This window comes from Camelus bactrianus, chromosome 1 (genome assembly GCF_048773025.1).
Source record: "Camelus bactrianus isolate YW-2024 breed Bactrian camel chromosome 1, ASM4877302v1, whole genome shotgun sequence".
NCBI lineage: Eukaryota > Metazoa > Chordata > Mammalia > Artiodactyla > Camelidae > Camelus > Camelus bactrianus.
In genome coordinates this window covers 10,136,034-10,145,939 of record NC_133539.1, presented here as the reverse complement: position 1 = coordinate 10,145,939, position 9,906 = coordinate 10,136,034, and the positions used below count along the sequence as shown (strand labels likewise).

General features: G+C 41.1%; 1 protein-coding gene across 1 annotated transcript; it reads right to left on the bottom strand.

Moving 5' to 3' along the window:
- Window positions 1–5,095: 5,095 nt before the first annotated feature.
- DNAJC28 (DnaJ heat shock protein family (Hsp40) member C28) lies at window positions 5,096–9,878 on the bottom strand. The gene is made up of 2 exons (XM_010956563.3): window positions 9,577–9,878; window positions 5,096–8,078 (listed from the first exon to the last, which is right to left on the bottom strand). Exon 2 carries the CDS (start codon window positions 8,050–8,052, stop codon window positions 6,889–6,891), a length of 1,164 nt encoding a protein of 387 aa, XP_010954865.1. The 5' UTR covers window positions 8,053–8,078; window positions 9,577–9,878; the 3' UTR covers window positions 5,096–6,888.
- Between the last annotated feature and the right edge of the window lie 28 nt (window positions 9,879–9,906).

The following is a 9,906-nucleotide window of genomic DNA, read 5'->3' as shown; positions in this document are numbered from 1 at the left end:
ATAACTTTACAGTGGGTCCTCTGAGTCCGTGGTTCCCCATCCGCAGATTCACCCCACTGTGGGTCATGTAGCACTGTAGTTCGTTTATTGAAAAAAAATCCACATATAAGTGGACCCTCGCCATTCAAACTCATGTTGTTCAAGAGTCAACTTGAACACACTGTGAGTGTACAAAAATTTTTGGAAGGATATTGTGGTCGCAGGATAATGGCCCCCTAAACATGTCCTGACCCCCAGAATCTGTGAATATGTCATATTGCATAGCAAAGGGAAATTGAGGTTGCAGTTGGAATTTAGGTTGCTAATCAACTGACCTTAAAATCAGGAGATTATGCTGGGTGATCTGGGTGGGCCTTGTAACCACAAGGGTCCTTAAAAGTGGAAAAGGGAGGCAGGAGAGTCAGAGTGATGTGACATGCAAAGGACTCCACCTGCTATTGCTGGGCTTGAAGACAAAGGAAAGGGCCACAAGTCAAAGATCCAGGCAGAAGTCTAGAAGCTGGACAAGGCAAGGAATTGGATTCTTCTCTAGAACCTCCAGGAGGAATGAAGCCCCACCAGAACCTTGATTTTAGCTCAGGGAGATCCACTTTGGACTTCTAGAACTGTAAGATTATAAATTTATGTTGTTTAAGCCACTAAGTTTGTAGCCATTTGTTACAGCAGCAATAGAGAACTAATACAGATAAGCAAGAAACTGTTGATAGTGATTAGATCTGGGGAGTAGGCTCAGGAGGTCTGGATCTCGGGGAGTCTGGGGTAAAGAAGAACTCGTTTATTTATTGCCTATCCTTTTTCATTGATTGGATTTTTTACTATATATATGTGAATTTTCAAAATAGATTTTCTTTTTCCAAAATAAAGAACCTTACCTTGTACTGTGTAACACTTTATCATCCAGTTGATGTACTCGCTGTCCTCAGGCCAATGACTTTGGCCCCTATGGGGCTGTCGGCAGGCAGGCTCCATGAGCGATGCATTTAGAACAGGCATCTCCCAAAACTCTCAAGATACTCAAGTTCATAAGGGTGGGACCCAGAGGCACATACAGATGCTCTTCCAGCCTTCGCCAGCTCATGTCCAGAAGGCCACCCAGTCATGACTTCTCAGGACACTTTTTCTTGGTGTTAGAGAGAAGAAAAAGGGCAGGTGGGCTCTTTGCTTCCCCACAGGCTGTGGGCAACATGATGTACAATGGGAAGCAGTGGGAATTGACATCCTAACTACTGCTTGATTAGTTGTAGGAATAAAAAGTTTTATCTGTGTAACTAAACACCATTCTCTCTCACTTATTTTCACAAAACATGCATTTGCTTTTATCTAGTTTTTCTCTACTTTGTGGATTCTTGTTTATGGAAGGCCACCACTCAGTTTAGTAAGAGTAGCTATTTGTTGTAAGAAAGACACCAGGGCAGAGGGGTGGGTATAGCTCAAGTGGTAGAGTACTTTAGCATACACAAAGTCCTGGGTTCAATCCCCAGTACTTCCTCTAAAAAATAAATAAATAAGTAAACCTAATTACCTCCCCACTAAAAAATAAATACATACATAAATAAAAATGCAATACATTAAAAAAAAAAAAAGACACCATAGCAAAGGCCTGGGAACACTAACAAAGTTTTGTGGGGTCTTGGCAGAAATTGATAAGTAATAATCAACTTTTGCTGCAGCTGTAAAAGCATCTAAAATGAAATTCTTAAAATATTGGCAGTCATTTTTATGCTTAACACAATTTAAAATAGTTCTCTTATTTCTTGTGCTTCTGATGACATGTCTTGCCTATAGAAAAGTAGCAAGCAACCTAGCAAACTCAGAACCCCTCGACATCATCCTTTACTGTTTTCTTTTTTTAATAAAAGCTTTCACATGTCATAAAATTCATTCACTTAAAAGGCACAATTTCATGATTCTGAGTATGTTCACAGAGTTGTACAACCATTATCACAATCAATTTTATTTATTTTATTTTATTTTTAGGGGGGTAATTAGGTTTGTTTGTTTGTTTGTTTATTTGTTTATTTACTTATTTTTAATGGAGGTACCAGGGACTGAACCCAGGACCTTGTGCATGCTAATCAGGCCCTCTACCACTGAGCTATACCCTCCCCACATACCACAATCAATTTAAGAACATTTTTCTCACCCTCAAAAGAAAACCCATAACCATTAGCAGTCACTCCCCATTTCCTCCCAAACTCTCCAGCCCTAGGCAACCACTGATTTACTTTCTGTCTCTATAGATTGGCCTATTCTAGACTTTTCGTATAAATGGAATCACACAATATGTGGTCTTTTGTGACTGCCTTCTGTATTTTCATTTAAAGCCTGCAGCTAGCTGAAAGCGTGACAGAGAACAGTTCCAGTCAACTCAGGAAATTGACTGAAACTGGCAAGATTAGCTTCGAAATCAATACTGCCCCCAGAGAAGAACTATGGAACATTTTTTCTTCAACAAGTCTTAAACAATAATAAGAACTTCTGTTCTTCTTGTTGTATTAGTACAACAGAGGACATAATTTAATACTTAGGATGGAGTGCTCTTCATGTGTCAGCAACCATGCTGGATTCTTTACATGTGATAGCTTATTGAATCTTCACAATAATTGATCTGAGAAACCTAGATGTCAGTGAGGTTTGGTACTTTGCCGAAGATCACACATCTACAAAGTGGCAGATCTGATGCCCCATGCCCTACAATCCAGTATATAGTCCCTGTTTGTCCCAAAGCCATGAGGTTCCCATAATCTCATCTGTTTCGGTCACATTTCTTAGTTGTAAACTGCAGTCCCCACTCCAAATGGATTAAGCAGGAAAGGGATTCATTCTAGGACACTTGGAACTTTGCAGTGCATGGAGAAAGTGGTTCAAGGTTGTTTCCAGAAACATGCCTAAAACCACACTGAAGAACTGGCCTGGTGAGAAAAACGCCAAAATGGCTGTGGCCACCACCACACGCTACAAGCCAGGAACTTGACTGCCACCGACACTGATGCCACTTCTGTGCCAGGAGCTCCACCTGGCAGCTACTGCCTCCTTGCACCAGCCAAGTGGAACTTTCAAAAAGAGCCAATGAATTTTCTCCCGTGCCTCATTCTGAACCCATGTCTCCCAAGGACAAGCCTTGTTGGCAGAGCCTAGATCACGCACCTATTTCTGAGCATATTTAAGAAAATTAGGATTTTCTCTTCTGCCAGGACCAACTTCAAAGGTCTGACTTCCTGTGCTAGGAACCACATCTTCCCCAGATGAACGACACATGCCATCATCAATATGGGTGGACAATTTGGAAGATGATGGGCAGCCAAAAGTAGAACTGTCCACTATATCATTTAAGCAAAGCTCACTGAGACTCTTGGGGCTCAATGGGCAAATTATGGTGAAAACTGCGACTGAATGGAAAAGTTGAGAGGACGATGCCACAGAATCAGGGTCCCTCACAGAAGGCATAGAGGTCCAACTATAAATGCCAAAGCCAAGTTGCCGCTGGATCATATGCTCCTCACTAGAAGTTCCTCACAGTGTACCAGGAAAGACCCCTCCAACAAATACACACACACACACACACACACACACAACTGTGAGTAGGTCTCCTCTTGTAACCACATTAAGCTCCCTGGGGTGTATTCGGATGTATGTGTCCTGTTGAGACCTTCAGGTAGGGTCTATCAATTAGTGGGGCTGGGAGACAGTGGCATATATCAATCATCTGGGGAAGATGTGGGTCCTTGAACAGGAAGCCAGACCTTTGAAATCAGTCTTGGCAAGAAAGAAAATCCCTAGCCCTTACTTTCCTAGGCTAGATTTGGGGCAGTGGAGGCATGCTTAGGGTGTTTGAAGGCTCTGCCAGAGGCGGGAGAAGGGTGGGCTCCTTCACTCCACTGCAGGCTGGGTACTGGACTCAGAGGCAAACTAGAGAGGGTCACAGCTGGATTATCCCATCCTAGGGGCTGTCCTCCCTTCCCTTCTGCCGTCCCTGAGCCTTGAAGAAAGCTGTATTTGGATATTCCAGTCTGGCCTCAGCCAGGCAAGAGGTACCATGACAATATTTGTGAGTCTGCCCTTAGGCCAGAGAAGGAGAGGAAGCGCAGTGTCCCCCTCCTGGAGCTGGGGCAGTGAGGGCAGCAGGAACACCAAACAAAGCATCTGAGGGTTACATTTGGGGTTGAGGGGTCCTTTTACTGATTTCTGAGGGTCCAGATGCTGTGAATGGTGGATCCCCTTGTAGGACTTCAGTAAATGCATGCTGAATGAGCAGTACTTTGTTGAGAAGGAAAGGCAGTAATTCTAGGAACAGGCAGATCAGCACGAGTCATGCCTGAGAGGTATCAGAAATGTCCCAGAAGGTGGCTGAAGCCCAGGGATGGTGACCCAGGCAGTTGGTAGCAGTGAAGTATAATCCTAGCCATAGAGACAAGGTTAAGGGGACTCCCATCTCTGGGAGGAGTACCCCCGAGAGCAGGGCTATATCCTAGGTATACAGTGAAGCAAATGAATAGTAATGCAGTTGTTCTTTTAAGGAACTTAAAACTATTGCACTGACCAACACCAAGCCTTGAGCACACAGAACAAGGGTGACCCACACTTCACATGGTTCGGAGCTCCTAGACGTGATCTGAGGCTCTATCCTCAGGGTGTTGGGCCAGGGTTCTGGTCCTACAGTTTGAAGAAAAGAGCCATGAAAGGCTGGGAACCAGGCAGTGTTTGATTGTACCTATGAATGAGTTCAGATATCTCAATAAATTACTACTATACCTGAAAAGCTGACAAAGTTAGAAGGTAAAAAACCAACAGAAAAAGTCAATGCGGCATCAAAACAGAGGTGTCAGATTCCAATCCCATAAACTCCAATGAACTGGCCCAAATCCCTTTTTTTCTAGCTTGGGAGTTAAGTTAAATAAATGACTCTGTTTTACATAAGCGAACTTGCCTTTTTAACTATAACCCATGTCTCAGTCAGTTTTGACATCATCAATCAAGAAGATAAAAAAACGAAAAAAATTAAAATCAAAAAGATAAAAAGAATTTGTGTTGGTGGCCAATCAAAAATATGCTTTTTAAAAATTATTATTAGTTGTTTATACAATGGACCATTGAATAATCACTAAAGTTAATTTTATTAATTAAATTTATTAAGATAGACAACATTTACAAACATAAAGTATGCTGTGCTGAGATTAAGGAGTTACTAGACTTTTCTGGTAACTTTACTTTCTCATTATGTAATATTGAAAATGGTTTCTTTTATATATGTTGCTGTAGTGTAATTAGGCATCATGTATCTAATTCCAATGTTTAACAAGATTCACAGAATGATAGCCTTCTAAAATGTTTTGGAACTACAGCTCTTGTTATAAAAGCTATTATTTTACACTGCTCACAATTTTATTTAGAGTAATATATTCATTGCAGAAGCTAATAACTCATTCAATACAATAATCAAAAAATCACATATTAAACCAATTAATGTCCCATCATCTAGGTAGAAATGCCTGAAAAGTTTCTTTTGATGATGAAGTTTTATTTAACTATCATACACTGTACAAAATAACTTGTTCTTTCAAAATCAAAGTGGCCATGCTTCTGAGCCACATCCAAAACACAGCTCTCTGAATTAAATTAAGGAAACAGACCTGCTCATTTTGACAACTCTCCATATCCTTCTAGGTGCCCAATTCTGTGAATAAGGCAATTACACAGACCGAAAAGAGTCAGGTTTTCTGAAAGTGAATGGGACACAATCTCTCATCCACTTCTGTAAATGGATGTCAATCTCTTGTCATTTGCCAAAGGTGCAAGAGAGCACAAAATTCCAACATCTTAAAAAAAAACAAACCCAACATCTTGTCTTTGTTTATTAAAGGGTTCCTAAGAAAATAAGTTGAGATTTCCATGTTGCTGAAAAAGCCTCTGGGGAGTCTGATACAGGAGAAAGAGAGGCTTCATGTAGGTTTATGTAAACCTAACATTTCAACCTCTGATTAGGATGAAGGCAAAAGTGAAATCTTGTTTCCACTGAGCCCAAGGATTTTTTTTCACCGTCAAAGAGTCAGAAAATACACTCAAATTCTTTAAAAGTGGACACTGGAGTCTATTTCTAGAATGGCTAAATCAGCTGGCTTGGCTGATGGATTTATGCAGCCAATGGATCAAGAAGTTAGGGAGTTAAAAATACAGCCCAGATATTTGATGTTTTTCTTATTCAGTCAGTACCCACAGAGAAGCCCTTTATCAAAAAAAAAAAAAAAAAAAAAAAAAAAAAAAAAAGAAGAAGAAGAAGAAGAATGCAGTATCTCCATTAGGCTAATTTTCTGATCTTAATATTTCTAACCATATAGAGAATGTCCCAAAAGATTTAAAAGTTTTGAGCTTTAATAACCTCAGGTGTACAAATTCAACAAACTTGGAAACAAACATACATCATTTGGAGGTTTACTTGCCTACATTCCATGCTTTGGGACTTCTTATAATACATTTGTTGTTGTTGTTGAAGTACCTTGTTTGAAGATGGCAAACAGAAACTATTTTTAAGTTATTAGAGCTAAAAACTGCACTAAGACTTTGGAATACCCTTTACGATCTCCAGCCTGCGTCCCTGACCTAACTCCTTTCACCTGATGACTGATATTTAAATTCTGAAATGGGTTAAATTGTTTCTTTAAAAGTAATTCTCTTGTCTTGCCTTATTCTCAGAGCAAAGCTGGTTGAACATTTTTCTAACTCAGTTTCTTACAGCTTTCTCATTCATCAATTGGAGATCTGATTAGTTTTGTGAAAAGTACAGAGACACACAGTTCTCAAACTCTTGTGTTACAGAAATAAATCTCAGCCTCTATGTAATGTCAATACTATGGAAAATGATTTGGGGCAGTACTTTGAACACTGACATGGTCATATTTTAATAAGTTTCCACACATTTATCCAGTTAAAAAAACCTGTCTTAACTCCAGGTGTTTTCTCCCCTTCTCCCTGATCAACGTTATTCAGGTTTTTATCTGTGACTTCTTTTGTTTTCATAAGGGTCTCATATATTTCCTGGGCTCTGGCAATTTCTTTATGAGCATCGAAATGAACTTTTTGCCTGGTCAGGAGAGGAACAATTAAATTAAAATCATTAATTCGCTTGTTTAGTTTTCTGATGTTTTCTTGAAACTGCTCACAAACTTGGTTCCACTGTTTCTGTTCAGTTGGTGTCATTGGATTCCCAAGTTTTTTCCTCGACACTAAAATTGCCTCTCTGAGTTGATCAATAGTATCCTTTATTTCCTTTTGCATTAGGATCCACTCTGGTTGATATCCATTATCTATCAATATTCTATTTAGGTTGTGAGTCATGGGATCAATATATGAACAGCCAGAAAATTTTTTTAGAGGTTTTCCTTTCCCACTGAGATTGTCAAAGTCTCCTTTTGCCATTGATTCCTGAATGAGATCCTCCACTAAACGCTCTATTGCTTGAGTTATCTTTTGTTCTCTACTGTGTCTTACATCTTTAACAGTTATACTGTCAGTGAAATACTGGCTTTGTAGCTTCTGCTTTTGGTATTCCATCACTTGCTCAGTTGCACGGTCTGCTCTAAATTGCCTATACTGCTTCTCTCGTTGGCTTGGAGTCCCAAAACCAATACCTTCAAAACTTAAATAATGCCGGTGTTGGGGTGTTTTATATTTAAATTTTTCTTCTTCTTCTTCTGCTTCTTCAACTTTACTCTTTCTGGCATTTGTTTGTTCTATCACGTGGGAAAGCACCTTCCTATAAGCTTCTTCAATCCTTATAAATGTTGCAGAATCAGCAGTACTAGAGCCACCATCTGGATGGTATCGCTTGGCAAGCTTACGAAAAGATTCCCTGACATCATCTGCAGAGCATCCTTCATCCAGATTCAGCAGCCTATAATACTCTCTCATCTTCTTTTTGGATTTATGAGTTGACATCATTCTAATTCTAATGACACCAAGATATGAACCCATTTTCATTTGATTAGGAATCAGTGAAGCATTTATCAGATGAGATCTTAAGATCTGAGCCATCATCACATACATTGTGTTCATCATTATACCGAGTTCTTCCTAGCAATGATCTATAAAATGAAACAAATATAGGGTGAAGAATGTCGTACTATCAGCGAAACTCATATTTTCAGCAATAAGGACAAAATTATACATACAGTAAGGGGCAGTTCTTTCTAATATTGCTGAGAGAGAGGATTAGATAGTCTTACTGACCGTGATTGGCTTCCAACAAGGGGAAGAAAGTGCCAGACTGATGAAAGGCAGGACATTGCTCTTATCCCACAGCTGGCTCCTTAATTCCAAGGACACAGTCTGGCAACAGGAGGATTTATGTCCCACAGCTGCTGCATTAATTCCAAGGACATAACCCAGTATCTCTTTGTTCTTTTTTTCCCACCAAAGCTTCTGTTTTAGAGCTTTAGCTCCACAGGAGGAAACAGACAGTAATAGAAGACTGGCATCACTGGAATGAAGATAAGAATGGCAAAGCCTTCCAATAAAAGACCCTGTAGCCCACTCAGGGACTGGAGCTGCCTGGACCAGCTATCTGGCGGATGGCTCCCCACTTGAGTGTTTTCTTTTCTTCTCTCTCTCTCAGCAATAAAAGCAGGTCTTTCTTCACTCTATCTCTCTGCATCTACTGAGAATTCTTTCTCAGTTGGCGGGCAAGGATCCACACATTTGAGGGAATTGGCCACCCGCTTGGTGGGCTTTCCAATTTGGGGGTCCCTCTATCCACTAACACTGCTAAAACTCGGCAATAGCTATGTTTCACCTATGTTAGCATAGAAAGGGAAGTTAATGATGTTTTGCATTCACATACTGTGATATAATCTGGGTTCTACGCCTTACTAATTAACCACAGAATTTTAGAGGTGGCGAGTTCTCAGAGATCATCTAATCCAGTCTTCTCATTTTATGAGAAAATGTAGGTCCGGAAGGTTAAGCAGCATAACTAAGTCACATAGCAAGGTGTAAGCAAAATGGGTAAGGTTAGGTAGGGCACAATAAGCCTCTCCCTTAATTGTCTGTAGCCCCAGCCAGATTATAAACTTCATCAGCACCACTGTTTCTTTAGTTAGTGTATCACTGTCCTTATCGTCCCAGGGATTCTTCTCATGTCATGAGAAGACTTACGTGAGACAATCAGAGAACATGACAAAGCATGTACCTAGTCTGACACTAAATCGAATAGAATCAAGTGTCCAAAAGACTGTAAGCTCTACAGCTTGTTACGAAGGAGCTGTCTGCTGCATGCCGTAAAGCCAAGATGAGAGGTGATCCCTCCCAATATGGTAGCTGTTATTTTAAAAACGCACAGCATAGTAGAGGAGAAAGTCTTGTACATCGATAATGGCAATTAAATGCTTAAAGTGGTTTAACTGAAAATAGGATTTTGATTTATAAACGCTAAAACTGAGCTCCTGGGGACTCCACAGTTTTCTGGACAATTGGGGTCAACAGCTTTCAGAGTTGATTGGGATTGTGGTGACTGTGCTAACTGCGGCCGTTGAGGGGAGCGGTCAGTCCCAACTCCAGGAACGCCCTGTCCCGCCCCCTACTCACCTTCTCGTACATTGGGAAGGGGCTCAGCGGCTCCCGCCCCCATGCTGAGCCTCTGCGCATGCGTGCGCTGTCTGCCCTTCACTCCCGTGGTGATTCCGCCCAGGCCGGTAACCAGTGTCTCCGCTGGACTAGACCATCCGCCGTTTGGCACTGAGTGATCTCTCGGGGGGTGCGGAGGGCACTATTATACCTAATCGGGACATATGTCCTACCTTACCTAGGAACCCCAGGATCTCGCTTAAAACGAACTCTTCCCAAGAAGACACAAGCAGGACATTTCGGGAGGCTACGCCCCGCCCCGGGCAATCTGCTCCGCCTCCGCCTCCTCCC